The 20,431-nt window shown below is 38.9% G+C and overlaps 1 protein-coding gene across 2 annotated transcripts in view; it reads right to left on the reverse strand.

Annotated features, from left to right (window-relative positions):
• Window positions 1-20,431, reverse strand: part of VSIG4 (V-set and immunoglobulin domain containing 4) — a 59,551-nt gene that overhangs the window by 10,355 nt on the left and 28,765 nt on the right. For both annotated transcript variants that reach the window (XM_002930789.4, XM_019793594.2), the window contains exons 4-5: window positions 7,132-7,194; window positions 6,523-6,600 (exon numbers count right to left, since the gene is read on the reverse strand). In XM_002930789.4, the coding sequence (XP_002930835.1) occupies window positions 6,523-6,600; window positions 7,132-7,194 (141 nt within the window). The remainder of the gene's footprint in view (window positions 1-6,522; window positions 6,601-7,131; window positions 7,195-20,431) is intronic.

A 20,431-nucleotide genomic window follows, 5' to 3' on the forward strand; every position in this document is an offset into this window, starting at 1 on the left:
AGAAGGGGGAATGAAACATGAGAGACTATGGACTATGAGAAACAAACTGAAGACTTCAGTGGGGAGGGGGGGTGGGGGAATGGGATAGACTGGTGATGGGTAGTAAGGAGTGCACGTATTGCATGGTACACTGGATGTTATACGCAACTAATGAAGCTTTGAGCTTTACATCGGAATCTGGGGATGTACTGTATGGTGATTAACATAATATAATAAAAAAATCATTAAAAAAAAAAGAAGCTGGAGCTGGAACAGATGAACAAGCCTAACCCACACATGAAAAGACAATTGATTAAGATTAGAGCAGAAATCAATGAAGTAGAAACCAGGAGCACAGTAGAGCAGATAAACAAAACTAGAAGCTGGTTCCTTGAAAGAACAAATAAGATTGATAATCCACTGGCCAGACTTATTCAAAAGAATAGAGAAAGGACCCTCCAAAATAATATTATGAATGAAAGGGGAGAGATCAAGACCAAACCCAAGGGAACAGAAACAATCATTAGAAACTATTATCAACAACTATATGCCAATAAATTAAACAACCTGGAAGAAATGGATGCTGTCCTGGAACCCTATAAACTACCAAGTCCAAAACAAGAAGAAATTAATTATATGTAAACCTATAAACTACCAAGACTGAAACAAGAAGAAATTACTTATATAAACAGACCAATTAGTCATGAAGAGATAGAATTAGTGATCAAAAACATCCCAAAAAACAAGAGTCCAGGGCCTGATGGATTCCCTGGGGAATTCTACCACACATTCAAAGAAGAAATCATACCTATTCTCCTGCAGCTGTTTCAAAAAATAGAAACAGAAGGAAAACTACCAAACTCATTCTATAAGGCCAGTATTACCTTGATCCCAAACCAGGCAAAGAAGCCTTCAAAAAGGAGAATTACAGATCAATATCATTGATGAATATGGATGACAAAATTCTCAAGAAGATCCTAGCTAAACGGATCCAAAAGTGCATTAAAAGGATTATCCATCATGACCAAGTGAGATTCATCCCTGGGATACAAGCATGGTTCAACATTCACAAGTTGATCAGTGTTTTAGATCACATCAACAAGAAAAGAGTCAAGAACCATATGATCCTTTCAATTGATGCAGAAAAAGCATTTCACAATGTACAGCATCCTTTCCTGGTTAAAACCCTTCAGAGTGAAGGGATAGAGTGTACAATCCTCAATTTATAAGAACAATGTATAAATCGCCTACAACTAATATTATTCTCAATGGGGGAAAAGCTCAAAGTCTTTCCTTAAGATCAAGATCACGATAAGGATGCCCAGTCTCATCATTATTGTTCAACATAGTTACTAGAAGTCCTTGCAACAGCAATCAGACAACAAAAAGAAATAAAAGGTATTTAAATTGGCAAAGAAGAAGTCAAAAATCCTCTCTTCGCAGATGACATGATACTCTATACGGAAAACCTAAAAGACTCTACCCCCAAATTACTAGAACTCATAGAACAATTCAGTAATGTAGCAGAATACAAAATCAGTGTTCAGAAATCAGTTGCATTTCTATACACAAACAATGACTGAAAGATAGAGAAATTAAAGAATTGATTCCATTTAAAATAGCAGCAAAAATCATATGATAATTCCAAAATAACTTAACCCGAGGGTTAAAGGATCTATATTCTAGAAAGTACAGATCACTTTTGAAAGACTTTGAGGAAGGCACAAAAAGATGGAAAAACATTCCATGCTCATGTATTGGAAGAATAAACATAGTTAAAATGTCTATGCTACCCAGAGCAATCTACACTTTCAATGCCATCCCAATCAAAATACCAATGACATTTTTCAAAGAGCCAGAACAAACAAGCCTAAAATGTGTGTGGAACCAGAAAGGACCCCGAATCACCAAGGAAATGTTGAAAAGGAAAAACAAAGCTGGGGACATCACGTTGCCTGATTTCAATCTATTCTACATAGCTGTGATCACCAAGACAGCATGGTACTGGCACAAAAACAGACACATAGACCAATGGAACAGAATACAGACTCTAGAAATGGACCCCTGGCTCTATGGTCAACTAATCTTTGACAAAGCAGGAAAAAATATCCAGTGGAGAAAAGACAGTCTCTTCAATAAATGGTGCTGGGAATATTGGACAGCTACATGCAAAATAATGAAACCTGACCACTCTGTCACACCATACACAAAGATAAACTCCAAATGGATGAAAGACCTCGATGTGACACAGGAATCCATCAAAATCATAGAGAACATTGGCTGTAACCTCTTTGACATTGGCCACAGTAACTTCTTTCATGACATGTCTCCAAAGGCAAGAGAAACAAAAGAAAAAATGAAGTTGTGGAACTTCATCAAGATAAAGAGTTTCGGCAAAGCAAAAGAAATAGTAATCAAAAAAGAGGCAACTCACAGAATGGGAGAAGATATTTGCATATGACATTACAGATAAAAGACTGTTATCCAAGATGTATAAAAAACTTCTCAAACTCAATACATGAGAAACAAATAATGAAATCAAAAAAATGGGCAGAAGATATGAACAGACACTTTTCCAATGAAGACATACAAATGGCTAACAGATACATGAAAAAGTGTGCCACATCTTTAGCCATCAGGGAAATGAAAATCAAAACCACATTGTGATGCCACCTTATGCCAGTTAGAATGGCAAAAATGGACAAGGCAAGAAACAACAAATGTTGCAGAGGATGTGGAGAAAGGGGAACACTTTTAAACTGTTGGTAGGAATGCATGTTGGTACAGCCACTTTGGAAAACAGTGTGGAGGTCCTTCAAAATGTTAAAAATTGAGCTACCCTATGATCCAGCCATTGCACTACTGGGTATTTACCCCAAAGATACAGACGTAATGAAGAGAAGGGCCATATGCACTCCCAATGTTTCTAGTAGCATTGTCCACAGTATCTAAACTCTGGAAGGAGCCTAGATGCCCTTCAACAGACGAATGGATAAAGAAGATGTGGTCCATATATACAATGGGATATTACTAAGCCATCAGAAAGAACGATTACCCAACATTTGCAGCAGCATGGACAGGATTGGAGGAGATTATGCTGAGTGAAATAAGTCAAGCAGAGAAAGACAATTATGTGGTTTCACTCATTTGTGGAACATACAGAATAGCAGGGAGATCTATTGGAGAAGGAAGGGAAGAATGAAGGGCGTGTTTACAGAAGGGGGGAATGGACCATGAGAGACTATGGAGTCTGGGAAACAAACTGAGGGCTTTAGAGGGGAGGTGGGTGGGGGGGTAGGCTATCCTAGTGATGGGTATCAAGGAGGGCATGTATTGCATGAAGTGCTGGGTGTTGTGTGCAAACAATGAATCATGGAACACTACATCAAAAGCTATTGATGTACTGTATGATGACTAAGATAACATATTAAAATTAAAAAAAAACAGATGAATATGTGGTGAGATAAGGGACAATAAGATAAAAACAGAGATGGAGGAAACCATAAGAGATTCTTAACTCTAGAAAGCAAACTGAGGGTTGCTGGAGGGGAGGTGAGTGGGGGGGATGGTGTAATTGGGTGATGGGCATTCAGGAGGACACTTTATGTTAATGGACACTGAGTGTTTTATGCAACTGATGAGTCACTGAATCCTACCCCTGAAACTATCAGATACTATATATTAACTAAATTGAATTTAAATATAAAAAAAATTTTAAAAAGATTTCTTTTCTTCACATTCTCTGGGCAAGTGCTCAGATTTCTTTTTCTTCAAACATATTTCCACTGAGTCTCCAGAGTTAGTTATCCCAATTATGCCTACAAACTGAAGGAAACCACTGGACTGGACTTCCAGTCCTGGATCTGTTATTTACTTCTTGTATTACTGTGGTAGGCAGAATAATGGTTATCCAAAGGTGTTCACATCCAAATCCCCAGGATATGTGAGTATTTTAGTTTATAAGTAGGAATTAAGGTTGCAGATATAATTAAGGTTGCTAATTAGCTAACATGAGTTGGGGAGATTATCTTGATTACCTGGTCAGGGTTAATGTAATCAAGAAGGTCATTTAAAAGTGGAAGAAGGAAGCAATGGTGATCAGTCAGAGAGAGACATGAGGATGCTACATTGCTAGCTTTGAAAATGGTGGAAGGGGGCCAAGAGCCAAGGAATGTGAGTAGCTCCCAGAAGCTGGGAAAAAACAAGGAAACTGATTCTTCCCCAGAGCCTCCAGAAAAAAAACACAGCCCTGCTAATAATACCTTGATCTTTGCCTAATGTGTCAGATGTATGATCTCCAGGAGTGTATGATAATACATTTGTGTTATTTTAAGGCACTAAGTTTGAGGCACTAATTTTTATAGCTATCAGGGGAAAAAATACAATGACTACTCAAATTATTGAGTAAGCTTTAGTTTTCCTATAAGTTCAATGAAAAGATTGTCTAATGTCTAATGCACTTGTAGCTACAAAATTCTGAATCTAGGGGGTGAGATTGGGGGATAGAGAGGGGTAGGAATTCCATTGCCCTTAGGATTTGTTGCTGCAACTGATTTTATTTTTACCAGACCCTAAAATACTTTGTTTTAGAAGTCTGGAATATTAGTCATAAAAAAAATAAAACTTTGTCATTTGCAAAAATATGGGTGGATCTAGAAGGTATCATGCTAAGTGAAATAAGTCAGGCAGAGAAAGACAGATACCATATGACTTTACTCATAAGTGAAATTTAAGAAACAGAGCAAATGAACAAAGAAAACAAGAAACAAACAACAACAACAGCAAACAGACTCTTAAAATACAGAAAACAAACTGGTGATTGCCATCAGGGAGTTGGGTGAGGGGATAGGTGAAATAAATCAAGGGGATTAAGAGTACACGTATCATGGTGAGTGCTGAGCAATGTATAGAATTGTTGAATCATTACATTATATACCTGAAACTACTATATCACTGTGTGTTAATTAAACTTGAATTTAAAAAATAAATTTTAAATATCTGGTATTTGTGGTCCTCAGAACTATGGATGGAGCTGAGAGAACCCAAGCTATGTTTCTTCTTTGATTTCCTAGTCAACCTATTCATTGTTTAGTAGCACATTGTTTAACATCCATGTAGTTGTGACTTTTTCCAATTTTTTTCATGTGAGTGACTTCAAGTTTCAAAATGTTGTGGTCAGAAAATATTCCTGGTATGATCTCAATCTTTTTGTACCTGCTGAGGCCCCATTTGAGACCTAGTATGTGATCTATTCTAGAGATTGTCCCATGTGCATTTGAAAAGAATGTATATTCTGCTGCTTTAGGATGGAATGAGAGAACCCACGTTATAAACTGATGGAGATTAAAGGAAGGACCCCCCTTAGAGGGAGCAAAGTAGTAAACAAAACAAAACAAAACTGATGCAGGATGTAGGGCACACACCCAATATCTGAGAATTTCTGTGCCTCCTGGGTTATCTTCTCATTTTCTCAAGCCAACTCTCCAAAATTTATCTTCTAATCTCTCTTGTCTCATTGAATGTGGCCCTGCAAAAGGCATGGAGTTATGGAAGACTTTGAGCCGAAGCTGGCAATGCAAAAGTAACCCACAAAACAGGTTTGAGCTGTGACTAAAGACAAAAGGCTGTGCAAAGAGGAGGGGTGAAGTACATGGGCATTAAGAAATCAACCATTATTGAACATAATAAAAAATTTTAAAAAAAGGTCCTATCTCCTCCCTCAAATTTTTTAAAAATAAAATAGTTAAGAAATCCACCATTAATGAAACACAATCAGAGGATGAAACCAGTCATGATAGTCATCACTATTTAGCATCGACTAATTGAAACAGATGCTTACTGTAAACCTGGAGTCTCAGAAGTCCCTCCTATACTAGGCATCAACACTTTTGTTGCAGGACCATGTGTGGTCTGGAGAGTTCTAAGGGATAAGGCAGAACGGCTCAGGTGATAATAGGTTGCTCAGTGATTAAGGAAAGCACCTAGTTATCAACTACTACAACATTTTTCATTATTTTAACAATCAATGCAGTCATATCAGTGCATACCAGCTGACTAAATTTCCAGGTGAAACACAAAGAAGCTTCTCTTTGGGGTTTGGATCTTTGAGATCATGACTTAGGGATCCTTGAAACTTTGGAGAAATCAGAAATCAGTTGAAAGCTGCTTGGTGAGCTAAGATCTCAAGTAATGAGGCCCTGAAATTACCTTTACATAGTCCAATGCCCATCTCCCTAGGAGAGTTGTCTGAGGTCATGGTCCCATTCTTACTCTTGCTTAGAGTGTTTGGGAGGTGTATTACTATGACTACAGAGAACCAGCTAAGAACACATCTACCACTTAACACCACTCTGACTTTGCTCATTACTGAATTTGTATCTCTCCCTCTCCATACCACCCGCCCCGCTCATCTCCAGGGTCTTTGACCATTGTGTGACAATGTTTTGAAAAATTAAATGCCACAGAACAGTGTGCCTTGTGGAAAGTTTCAGTTGCAAAGTTCAGAGCCGAGAAGGAAGGCTAGAAATCCTGACTTTTCCTTACCTGGCTCAGCACTTGTCTTCCCAAGGTAGCCATCCACTTCTGTGGTCCAGTTCCAAATTGGGTTCACTGTAGATGTTGCTATAAAAACAAAGTATTAGGCTCAGAGGCCTCTCTTCCAGCCAGGAACTATGAAGTAGAGGGTGACTGAAAAGTTTGGGTACCTTCATTGGGCATTGATGCTGAGCTTTCCAGAATCCCTGGCTATGTACTGATCATTAGTACTGAGATGAGGTATCTTAGTTTCATATTGTTAGTGGCAGGAAGATGTCCATATAGGGGGTGGTGAAACATATCCAAAGTCCCACAGAAAGTCAGATTTAGAGCAAAACAGAAGTCAGAGCTTTCTCTTCTTCCACATGATCATTCTAACTCTCTCTTACTTTTGCCTCAGAAGTTTTCACAAAGAAGAGTACACATATTATTTATGATTCCACTTTTTTACAACTTTTTAATCATTACCTTTCTTTTTTTTTCCATTCTGTTATCGCCATGTTTTCTCTGATGACCCAAATGACCTCTAATTACCCATATAAAGCATGGAGTCTTTTCCTTTGGCTTACATGGCATCATTTCAGGACTCTATTTCACCCAAACCATAGTGAAACTCACCTTCCAAGGGAGATTGCATGGTTGTAGGTGCTTCAGTCTTAGTCTTGAGTAGATTTGAGGAGTCTGCAAGGAGAAGAGAGACCAGTCAAGGGTCCTGGAACCCTTGAGTGAACAACTGAATACCCTGGAGAAATTAGTAAGTAAGCAAGAAAGCCAACTAAGAGGAAGTAAGTAAAGGTCAGGTCAGGTCCACACCTGGACCTCTTTCAACACTTTTCTCTTGATGCTGGAAAGTTGGGTGTTACCTGTTCATTCTTCACATCATTTTAAGGTAGGATTCTTAAACCAGGGTTCATAGACCCCCAAGGAATGTGTAGCTAGAGTCCAGAGGTTCTTTCAATATGAATTGGAAAGACTTTTGTTTTTACTAACTTCTGAAATTTAGCTATTAATTTTCTTGAGAGGGACATAGAAAGTATTACAAAGAAGGTAGCTGTGGGTGATGTCAATGGGAATGGTAGAGTTATGACCTCTGGATATTTATTTCTTCACAAAAGCAATACAATAACCAACAAAATTTTTCAAAATCAACATTTTTTTCCAAAAGTAAAAAAAATAGCCAAAGGTTTGCATCAACCCAGGGAACATTTTTAGGAAAAAACCCTCAATATTGTTAATAATGGCAATTTTGTGCCATTTGAATTTTTCCTAACCTCATTACTCCTCCCCAGGCCAATAGTAGCTTTGAGTGAGAACAGGTTAATTCCCAAACGACTATCATTATTTGAGCTGTGCAGTGGTTTCCTGACTCAAAATGCTTGTTTTTATTGGTTACCCAGTGTTAAAACTCTCCCTTGGGAGAGGGGTGTATGTGTCACACAGCTGCCTGAGACAATGGATAACAGTTGAGGGAAACAAGAGACTGACCAAAAATTAAAAAAAAAAAAAAACACTGAAGAATGTAATGTCAATAGGAGATTTGAAAATCTCTGACAAATTCCTAAGAATCTAGAAGGTCACTGCCAAGCATAGTGCTGTGTGCATGTTCAGGAAAGACATGAGGTTATAAGCTTTTACCTCCAGCTAGCCTTGAGACTCCATGAAGGAGGGAGTAAAGGTTATAGCACAGTCAAAAGCTGCCTGGGTGAGTGCTAAAGGCATATTTCAACAGGTAACATAGCCCTTTAGAAAAGATTGGGAGATTTATTTAGGTATTTAAGGAAATCTCTATTCAATCATGAGCTGACCACTAAGCTAACATAGTAGAGACTCCAGTGGCCATCTATGACAAAGAAGACAAAAAACTATACTGGATTAATTCAAAAAAGTCACTAAACAAATAAACAGCAACTAGCACAACAAACAATGTCAACAATAAGCCCTTGAGAAAGAATGAGAATCAGACTTCCATAATTGTCACATTATATTATTTGAAAACTCCAGTTTTCAACAAAAAAATATGTGATATTCAAAGAAACTAGAAAGCTCATAAACAGGTAAAATAAATCAATAAACATAAACTGTTTCTGAGGAAGCACAGGTATTAGACTTACTAAACAAAGATTTTAAATAATTATCAATATGTTTTTAAAAAAAAACTAAATGAAACCATGCATAAAGAACTGAAAATAATGAAACTGAATCAAACCAAAAAGAGAATATCAATAAAAAGACATACATTATAAAAGAGGAACTATCTAGAAATACTGGAGTTGAAAGGTAAAATCATCAAAAAGAAAAAAAAATCATGAGGGGGAGAAAAATTTACTAGAGCTGATTAAATTGGCAAAAGAAAGAATCAATAAACTTGAAAAGATGACAATTGAAATTAGCCACAAAAACAGAAAAGAAAAAAGATGAGGAAAAATGAGTAGTACCTCAGAGACCTGTGTACACCATTAAGTGTACCAATGTACACATAATGAAAGTCCTAGAAATACAGGATGGAAAACAACAGAATATTATTTTTAAATAATGTAAAAAAATCCCAACTTGATGAAAAGCATTATTCTGCAAATATGAGAAGCTCAATGAACTCCAAGTAGGATTTTTTTTTATTTTTTTATTTTATTTTTATTTTTTTAAAAGATTTTATTTATTTATTTGACGGAGATAGAGAGAGCCAGTGAGAGAGGGAGCACAAGCAGGGGGAGTGGGAGAGGAAGAAGCAGGCTCCTAGTGGAGGAGCCCAATGTGGGACTCGATCCCAGAATGCCGGGATCATGCCCTGAGCTGAAGTCAGACGCTTCACGACTGTGTCATCCAGGTGCCCCAAGAAATTTTTTTTTAAATTGACACCTAGACACATAATTAAAAGCCAAAGCCATTAAAGAATATTGAAAGCAAGAGAGAAGCAAGTCATCATGTATAAGAGATTCTCAATAAGATTTAAGACTGATTTCTCACTATGGAAAACAGTAAGGAGGTTCTTCAAAAAGTTGAAAATAGAACTACCTTATGACCCAGGATTTGCACTACCATGCAGTTATCTAAGGGGTAAATAAAATAGTGATTTGAAGAGACATATGAACCTCAATGTTTATAGCAGCACTATCTACACTAGCCAAAACATGGAAAGAGCCCAAAGGTTCATCAGCTGAGGAATGGATAAAGAAGAGTGGTATAAACACACACACACACACAAACACACACACTGGAATATTACTGAGCCACCAAAAATAATCAAATCTTGCCATTTGTGATGATGTGGATGGAACTAGAGGGTATTATGCTAAGCGAAATAAGTCAGTCAGAGAAAAATACCATATGATTTCACTCATATGTGGAATTTAAGAAACAAAACAAATGAACGTAGGGGAAGGGAATGAAAAAATAAGATAAAGACCATGAGTGAGGCAAATCATAAGAGATTCTTAGCAATAGGTAACAAACTGAGGGTTGCTGGAGGGGAGGTAGAAGGGGAAATGGGTTATTTGGGCATTAGGGAGGGCACTTGATGTAATGAGCACTGGGTGTTATATGCAACTGATGAGTCACTAAAACTCTACCCCTGAAACTAATATTACACTATACGTGAACTAACTTGAATATAAATAAAATCTTGAAAGAAAAAAAAAAGATCTATAGCTGATTTCTTATTGGAAATAACGGAAACCATGACACACTGAGATGACATTCAGAGTTCTGAAACAAACATCTCATCAATCAAGAATTCTATATTTAGGGGCGCCTGGGTAGCAAAGTCGCTGGGCATCTGCCTTCGGCTCAGGGCGTGATCCCAGCATTCCGGGATCGAGTCCCACATTGGGCTCCTCCATTGGGAGCCTGCTTCTTCCTCTCCCACTCCCCTTCTGTGTTCCCTCTCTCGCTGGCTGTCTCTCTGTCACATAAATAAATAAAAAATCTTAAAAAAAAGAATTCTATATTTAAAAAAACTGCCCTTCAAAAACAAAGGCGAAATTAAAGTATTACAAGATAAGCAATAACTGGGAGAGTTTGTCACCAGCAGATTTGTCCTATAAGGAATCCTAAAAAGAATTCTTCAAACTCAAATAAAAGGGCACTAGGTAGTAATTTGAATCAAAATGAAGAAATAAAGCATCAGTAAAGATAACTACATAAGTAAATACAAAGAGAGTATAAATGTTTTTTGTTTGTAACTCCTTTTCTTCTATCTGATTTAAAAGACAACTACATAGTCTCCAGATGGCCGAGTAGTGGGAGGACCCTATGCTTGCCTTGTCCCTCAAACACAGCCAGATAAACATCAAGTCATTCTGAACACCCAAGAAGAAATCTATCTGAATACTGAGAACAAATGGCACATCTGGAGGCAGAGAAGTGTTCACACTGTGGAAGGTAGGAGATGCGAAGAGTTGATTTGGGGGAGGAAAGAACTAAAGGTGCTTCAGAGGCGAGGGACCCTTGTTCAGAGGAGAGAGAGAGAGTGAAAGAGTGAAAGCAGCGTGCAGGGGACTGAACAGGAAAAACTCTTCCCCAAAAGCATTGGCTGGGAAAAGGAGAGGGGCTGACTACCACAAGTTTTTATAAGCAGGGGAGCTCAAAGTCTAAAGTTTTAGAAATCTGTACCATCAACAAGGTTGTGCCTGGTGGGCTTAGCATTGCTCCTGTGGGGAAGGAAGGCAGAGGCCCAGGAGCTGATAGCATGCTCTGAGGATTCCTTGGGTTGCCTGGGGAGAAACAGTTCCCCTTCTTGGAGTCCATTTGGGAGAGGTGGCACTGCCTCTCAGGGGACAAAAGAGAAGGCAGGCACTATTGTGCATCACCATTAATTAGCATAGCAGCAGAGGCAACTGCTGAAGGCACCTGACCTGGAAGCCAGCTTTTGGCTATCCTTTACTATAAACTCCTAGCCCCACATGGCTGGGTGACTGCCTTTCTAGGACAAAACAGCAGTAGCCACAGCATGGTGAGACCTTCCCCCAGAGTATCAGTGCAGGTCTGGCCTGTGTCAGGTCACTAAAATTTGGAGCTTTGAAACCTAGCCACATGCCTGAGATAGACACAGGAGTACAGACCCGCCATGTAGACAGATGGCTCAGAAACAGACAGAGTGAAGGCACAAGAGGGGACACAAGAGGGGAGATTGTTCAGTCTCCTGTGAGGGCTTCCTGAACAGCACCAGGGGCAAACTCCCTTTTCTGGGAATGAGAGAGTGGGGTTACACCATCCCCTCCTGCCCATCAGATGGGACAGACTTCAGTGAGCAACAAAGTGCTCCCAGTGGAGGCTGGAACAGCTTACATGAAGCCCCACATTACTGCACCCAGCAGATACATCTATAGGAGGGCAAGTAGCCTGAGAATAAGGTCAGGAACTCCCTACCCCAGAAGACCAACAAAACATCCCTGCATGCACCAAGTCTACTGATCATAGAGTGTTGCAAAGCTTCAGTTCTAGAGGAAATAAAATCTAGCCTTTTCTAATAAGCACACCAAAACACACCTAGTTAATAGTTGCCACACACTGGACCAGATCCAAACACTCTACACTGCAAGCAAGAAGAAACTCTGCAGAGGACTGATCAGAAGGAAAGAGAAGCCAAAACACAAGAGTGGAATGCACACAGCATACACCAAAAAATCTTCCTAAAGCAACATGCTCTGGACAGCATATGATCTCTTCTTAATATAGCCATTACTCTCAAGAGCAGGAAACATAACAAATTTTCCTAACACTCAGTAAACAGAGGTCTAAGCACGATAGAGGAATTCATTCCCAAAGAAAGAACTGGAATAGATCATGGCCAGAGATCTAATCAAAACAACTACAAGTGGCGGGGGAGGAGTTAATACGGTGGAGGGGTAGGGGGCCCTAAATTTTTCTGGACCCTGGAATTCAGTTAGATAGTTATCAACTCATTCGGAACACCTGTGAAATCAACCAGAGATCTGAAAAAAGAAATGTTGCAGTTCTACTGATAGAAAAGTGACCACTTTTTGGAAGGTTAGAAGTGCAGAGACATGAATCCAGGGTGATAAATCTGAGGATATGGCAGAGGAGAGGGGGCTGGCTTAAGGAAGCTACCACAAAGTATGATAAGCAGTGGAGCACAAAATCAGAATTTTCAAAAGTCTGCTACAATAAGGGACATCGCTGGATTAAAGGTGCTCACGTGGCAAAGCAGAGCAGAATCCCAGGTGGGATAACATGGTCTTAGGATTCCTGGGGTCACAAGAACAGGGGTGCCTGGGTTTGGCAGATTTCCCAGGCATAAGTGGGGAAGCCAGTTGAAAAGAGCAAGTCTAGGTGCCAGCTGTCTGTGCTGTGTTGCTATAAACTGCAAACTGTTGCACAGTCTTGCCAATGCTCTCCTGGCAGAGGCCCAGCAAAAGGCAGAGGTGTGGCATGATCCCCCACTCCACTGGGAGGAACAGCATGGTCTGTGCTACAGGAGTCTGTAGATAGTAGTCTTGAAACTCAGTTGCATGCCTCAGAGAAAAACACTCAGTAACAGGCTGGTTGAACACTGAGTTCAGACAGAAACCAGGGAGACAAGAGTGATTGACTCCTTCTCTGTGAAGGCTCACTGGAGAGTGGCATGAACCTTCAGCTCCAGGGCTAGAGAGTGGAATGATGCCAATTTCATCCTTCCCATTGGTGCTGAAAGACTTCAGGGAGCAAAACAACACCTTATAGTGAAATCTGAACCCGCTTACACTGAGCCCAGATCCCTGGCAAAGGAGGCACATTTCCACAACTGAAAGGGCACCTGAGAATCAGTTCAATAGGTGCCTTCACCAGAAGACCACCAGGAACAACTGGCTAGCACAGAGTTTACAGTAATAGAGAACTACAAAACTGCAGCTCTTGGGGAAAACAGAATATAGCATTTATGGGTTTCTTTAAATTCTTTAGCCTTTCAGTATTATTTTCAGCTATTATTCTTTCTTTCTTTTTTTTAAAGATTTTATTTATTTATTTGACAGAGATAGACAGCCAGTGAGAGAGGGAACACAAGCAGGGGGAGTGGGAGAGGAAGAAACAGGCTCATAGCAGAGGAGCCTGATGTGGGGCTCGATCCCATAATGCCGAGATCATGCCCTGAGCTGAAGGCAGATGCTTAACCGCTGTGCCACCCAGGTGCCCCTCAGCTATTATTCTTTCAATTATTTTTTTACTGTTTTTTAAATTTTTATTTTATATATGTTTTATATATATCGATTATTTTTGTTTCCTTTCATTATATTTTATTTTTGTGTATATGTAAGTTTTTCTTCCTTTCCAATTTTGGGATCTAGTTTCTTTTAACAAGCAGACCAAAAGGATCTAGTTTTTTGTATTCTTCCATTTTATTTCCTGTTTGATTCTTTCTTGTTTTGTTTTGTTGTTTTTGTTTCTGTTTTGTTGTTTTTCTCTGTTTTTTCTTGTTGTTATTGTTGTCTTTTCTTTTTCTTCTATCTTTTTCTGGATAAAATAATGAGATGAAGAAATTCACCCCAAAAGAAAGAACAGGAGATAGTACTGACTGCCAGGGATTTAATCAATACACATACAAGGAAGATATCTGAACTAGAATTTAAAACAATGTTTGTTAATATACTAGCTGGGCTTGAAAAAAGCATATAAGATACTAGAGAATCCCTTGAATTAGAAATAAAAGAACTAAAATCTATTCAGGCTGATATTAAAAACACTATTACTGAGATGCAGTCCCAAATGGAGGCTTTAACAGCAAGGATAAATGAGGCAGAAGAGAGAGTCAGTGATATAGAAGATAAGATGATGGAAAATATGGAAGCTGAAAAGAAGAAAGACAAATACTGGATCACAAAAGGAGACTTAGAGAACTCAGAGATTCCATATAGCAAACTACTATCCAGATAATAGGGGTGAAGAGAAGGAGATGAAGAGAAGGAGAGAGGGGCAGAAGGTTTATTTGAACAAATTATAACTGTGAACTTCCATAAGGACAGGTAAAGCGTTTACAGGACAAACAGAAGCTAAAGGAAATTCTGAATACTTAACCAGCCTTGCAAGAAATATTAAAGGGGAGCCTTTGAGTAAAGAGAGAATCAAAAGTAACAAAGATCAGAAAGGAACAGAAAGAATCTACAGAAACAGCAAATTTACAGGTAATACAAAGACACTAAATTCCTATCTTTCAACAATTACTCTGAAAGTAAATGGACTCAATACTCCAATCAAAAGACATATGGTATCGGATTGGATAAAAGAAGAAGAAGAAGAAGAAGAAGAAGAGGAAGAAGAAGAAGAAGAAGACCCACGGATATGCTGGCTACAAGAGACTCATTTTAGACCCAAAGACACCTCCAGATTGAAAGTGAGGGGATGGAGAACTATTTACCATGATAATGGGCATAAAAAAAGCTAGAGTAGCAATCATTATTTCAGAAAAAACTAGGTTTTTTTAAGATTATTTATTTATTTATTTGACAGACAGTCAGTCAGAGAGGGAACACAGCAGAGGGAGTGGGAGAGGAAGAAGCAGGCTCATAGCAGAAGAGCCTGATGTGGGGCTCGATCCCAGAATGCCGCAATCACGCCCTGAGCGGAAGGCAGATGCTTAACGACTGCGCCACTCAGGCACCCCAGAAAAACTAGGTTTTTTTTAAGATTTTATTTATTTATTTGACAGAGATATAGAGACAGCCAGCGAGAGAGGGAACACAAGTGGGGGAGTGGGAGAGGAAGGAGCAGGCTCCTAGTGGAAGAGCCTGATGTGGGGCTTGATCCCATAACACCAGGATCACATCCTGAGCCGAAGGCAGATGCTTAACCGCTGTGCCACCCAAGCGCCCCAGAAAAACTAGGTTTTAAACCAAAGGCAGTAATAAAAGATGAAGAAGGACACTGTATCATAAGGAAAGCGTCTATCCAAGAAGAAGATCTAACAATTGTAAATATTTATGCCCCTACAATGGGAGCAGCCAAATATATAAATCAATTAATAACAAAATTAAAGAAACTCATTGATAATAATACAGTAAAAGTAGGGGCTGTTAATACCCTACTCACAGCAATGGGCAGATCATCTAAGCAGAAGATCAACAAGGAAATAAGGGCTTTGAATGACACATTAGACTAGATGGATTTAACAGATATAGTAAGAGCATTTCATCCTGAAGCAGGAGGATACACATTCTTTTTGAGTGCACATGGAACATTCTCCCAAAAATATCACATACTGGGTCACAAATCAGTTTCCAACTGGTACCAAAAGACTGAGATTATACCATGCATATTTTCAGACCACTATGCTTAGAAACTTGAAGTCAATCACAAGACAAATTTGTAAGGAAAACAAATACAAGGAGGTTAAAGAGCATCTTAATAAAGAATGAATGGGTCAACCAAGAAATTAAGGTAGAATAAAAGAAATACATGGAAGCGTATGAAAATGAAAACATGACATTCCAAACACTTGGGATGAAGCAAATGTGGTCCTCTGAGGGAAGTATATAGCAATATAGGCCTTTCTCAAGAAACAAGAAATGTCTCAAATACATAACTAAACTTACACTTCAAGGAGCTGGTAAAAGAACAGTAAATAAAGCCTCAATACAGCAGGAGAAGAGAAATAATAAAGACTAGATGAGAACTCAATGATAGAGAAATGAAAAAATATTGTAGAACAGATCAACAAAACTAGGAGCTGGGCCTTGAAAGAATTACTAAGATCAATAAACCCTAAGTCAGACTTATGAACAAGAAAGGGAAAGGAATAACTCTTAACCAGAATAAAGAGAAATATAGATAAAAGTACGTTAATAGTAGGGGACCTCACACTCCACTATCAGCAATAGACAGAGCACAAGAACAGAAAACCAACATAGAAACAAGAGCTTTGAATGCAATACTCGACGAGTTGAACCTCATGGATATATATAGAACACTACACACCAGAACCAAAGAATACTCATTCTATTCTAATGCCCATGGAACATTCTCAAGAATAGACCATGTTCTGGGACACAAAACAAGTCTCAACTGATACCAAAAGATTGAAATTATCCCCTGCATATTCTCAGACCACAATGCTCTGAAATTGGAACTCAACCACAAGGAAAAATTTGGAAGAAACTCAAACACTTGGAGACTAAGAACCATTCTGCTCAGGAATGACTCGATAAACCAGGAAATCAAAAATCAATTTAAACAATTTATGGAGACCAACGAAAATGAAAACACAACGGTCCAAAACCAATGGGATACTGAAAAGGGAGTCCTAAGGAGGAAATACATAGCCATCCAAGCCTCACTCAAAAGAACAGAAAAATCTAAAATGCAGTTTTTATATTCTCACCTCAAGAAGCTGTAACAGCAACAGAGTGAAAGGCCTAATCCACTCACAAGGAAGTAGTTGACCAAGATTAGAGCAGAAATCAATGAATTAGAAACCAGAAGTACAGTAGAGCACATCAATAGGACTAGAAGCTGGTTCTTTGAGAGAATCCATAAAATTGACAAACTGCTGGCAAGACTTATCCAAAAGAATAGAGAAAGGACCCAAATTAATATAATTATGAATGAAAAAGGAGAGGTCATGACCAACACCAATGAAATTGGAAGGATTATTAGAAACTTTTATCAACAGCTATATGCCAAAAGACTAAGAAATCTGTAACAGATGGAGGCCTTCCTGGAAACGTATAAACTACCAAGACTGAAACAGGAAGAAATTGATCTTTTAAACAGGCCAATTAATTATGAAGAGATTTAGTCAGTGATAACCTTCGAAAAAACAAAACTCCAGGCCTGGATGGTTTTCCTAGGGAATTCTACCAAATANGGTTTTCCTGGGGAATTCTACCAAACATTCAAAGAAGAAATAATACCTATTCTCCTAAAGCTATTTCAAAAAATAGAAACAGAAGGAAAGCTACCAAACTCATTCTATGAGGCCAATATTACCTTGATCCCCAAACCAGGCAAAGACCCCATCAAAAAGGAGAATTGCAGACCAATTTCCCTAATGAACATGGATGCCAAAATCCTCAACAAGATCCTGGCTAATAGAATTGAACAGTACATTAAAAGAATTATCCATCATGACCAACTGGGATTCATACCTAGGATGCAAGCATGGTAAAACATTCGCAAATCAATCAGAGTGATACATCATATCAACAAGAAAAGACTCAAGAGCCACATGATCCTCTCAATAGGTGCAGAAAAAGCAGTTGACAAAATACAGCATCCTTTCCTGATTAAAACCCTTCAGAGTGTAGGAATAGAGGGTACATTTCTCAATCTCATAAAAGCCATCTATGAAAAGCCTACAGGAAATATTCTCAATGGGGAAAAGCTGGAAACCTTTCCCTTAAGATCAGGAACATGACAAGGATGCCCATTCTCGCCACTGTTATTCGACATAGTACTAGAAGTCCTTGAAACAGCAATCAGACAACAAAAAGGGATAAAAGGTATCCAAATCAGCAAAGAAGAAGTCAAACTCTCTCTCTTCGCAGATGACATGATACTCTATATGGAAAACCCAAAAGAATCCACTCCCAAACTCTTAGACGTTATAGAGCAATTCAGTAATGTGGCAGGATACAAAATCAATGCTCAGAAATCAGTTGCATTTCTATACACGAATAATGAGACTGAAGAAAGAGAAATTAGTGAATCCATCCCATTTACAATAGCACCAAAAACCATACATTACCTTGGAATTAACTTAAGCAGAGACGTAAAGGATCTATACTCTAGAAACTATAATTCACTCTTGTAAGACATTGAGGAAGACACAAAAAGATGGAAAAATATTGCATGCTCATGGATCAGAAGAATTAACATAGTCAAAACGTCCATGCTACCCATAGAAATCTACACTTTCAATGCCATGCCGATCAAAATACCGAGGACATTTTTCAAAGAACTGGAACAAATAGTCCTTAAATTTGTATGGAACCAGAAAAGGCCCCGAATCTCCAAGGAACCGTTCGAAAGGGAAAACAAAACTGGGGGCATCACAGTGCCAGATTTTGAGCTGTAGTACAAAGCTGTGATCACAAAGACAGCATGGTACTGGCACAAAAACAGACACATGGACCAATGGAACAGAATAGAGAACCCAGAAATGGACCCTCGGCTCTTTGGGCAAGTAATCTTTGACAAAGCAGGAAAAAAGATCCGTTGGAAAAAAGACAGTCTCTTCAATAAATGGTGCTGGGAAAATCGGACGCTACATGCAAAAGAATGAAACTTGACCACTCTCTCACACCATACACAAAGATAAACTCCAAAGGGATGAAAGACCTCGATGTGAGACAGGAATCCATCAAAATCCTAGAGGAGAACATAGGCAACAACCTATACAACATCGGCCACAACAACCCTTTTCATGACACATCTCCAAAGGCAAGAGAAACAAAAGCCGAAATGAACTTGTGGGATTCATCAAGATAAAAAGCTTCTGCACAGCCAAGGAAACAGTCAAAAAAACTAAGAGGCAGCCCACGGAATGGGAGAATATATTTGCAAAGGACACTACAGATAAAGGACTGGTATCCAAGATCTACAAAGAACTTCTCAAACTCAATACACGAGAAACAAATAAACAAATCATAAAATGGGCAGAAGATATGAACAGACACTTTTCCAATGAAGACATACAAATGGCTAACAGACACATGAAAAAATGTTCAAAATCATTAGCCATCAGGGAAATTCAAATCAAAACCACACTAAGATACCACCTTACACCAGTTAGAATGGCAAAAATAGACAAGGCAAGAAACAACAATTGTTGGAGAGGATGTGGAGAAAGGGGATCCCTCTACATTTTGGTGGGAATGCAAGTTGGTACAGCCACTCTGGAAANATACAACATCGGCCACAACAACCCTTTTCATGACACATCTCCAAAGGCAAGAGAAACAAAAGCCGAAATGAACTTGTGGGATTCATCAAGATAAAAAGCTTCTGCACAGCCAAGGAAACAGTCAAAAAACTAAGAGGCAGCCCACGGAATGGGGAGAATATATTTGCAAAGGACACTACAGATAAAGGACTGGTATCCAAGATCTACAAAGAACTTCTCAAACTCAATACACGAGAAACAAATAAACAAATCATAAAATGGGCAGAAGATATGAACAGACACTTTTCCAATGAAGACATACAAATGGCTAACAGACACATGAAAAAATGTTCAAAATCATTAGCCATCAGGGAAATTCAAATCAAAACCACACTGAGATACCACCTTACGCCAGTTAGAATGGCAAAGATAGACAAGGCAAGAAACAACAATTGTTGGAGAGGATGTGGAGAAAGGGGATCCCTCCTACATTGTTGGTGGGAATGCAAGTTGGTACAGCCACTCTGGAAAACAGTGTGGAGGTCCCTTAAAAAGTTAAAAATTGAACTACCCTATGACCCAGCCATTGCACTACTGGGTGTTTACCCCAAAGATACAGATGCAGTGAAGATAAGGGCCATATGCACCCCAATGTTCATAGGAGCATTGTCCACAATAGCCAAAGCATGGAAGGAAGCGAGATGCCCTTCAAGAGATTAATGGATTAAGAAGTTGTGGTCCATATATACAATGGAATATTACTCAGCTATCAGAAAGAACAAATTCTCAACATTTGCTGCAACATGGACGGCACTGGAGGAGATAATGCTAAGTNTAATGGAGGAGATTATACTAAGTGAAATATGTCAAGCAGAGAAAGACAATTATCATATGATTTCTCTCATCTATGGAACATAAGAAATAGGAAGATCGGATAGGGGAAGAAAGGGATAAATAAAGGGGGGTAATCAGAAGGGGAATGAAGCATGAAAGACTATGGACTATTAGAATGAACCTGAGGGCCTCAGAGGGGAGGAGGGTGAGGGAATGGGATAGGCTGGTGATGGGTATTAAGGAGGGCACGTATTGCATGGTGCACTGGGTGTTATA

This window comes from Ailuropoda melanoleuca, chromosome X, assembly GCF_002007445.2.
Source record: "Ailuropoda melanoleuca isolate Jingjing chromosome X, ASM200744v2, whole genome shotgun sequence".
NCBI classification, from domain to species: Eukaryota; Metazoa; Chordata; class Mammalia; order Carnivora; family Ursidae; genus Ailuropoda; species Ailuropoda melanoleuca.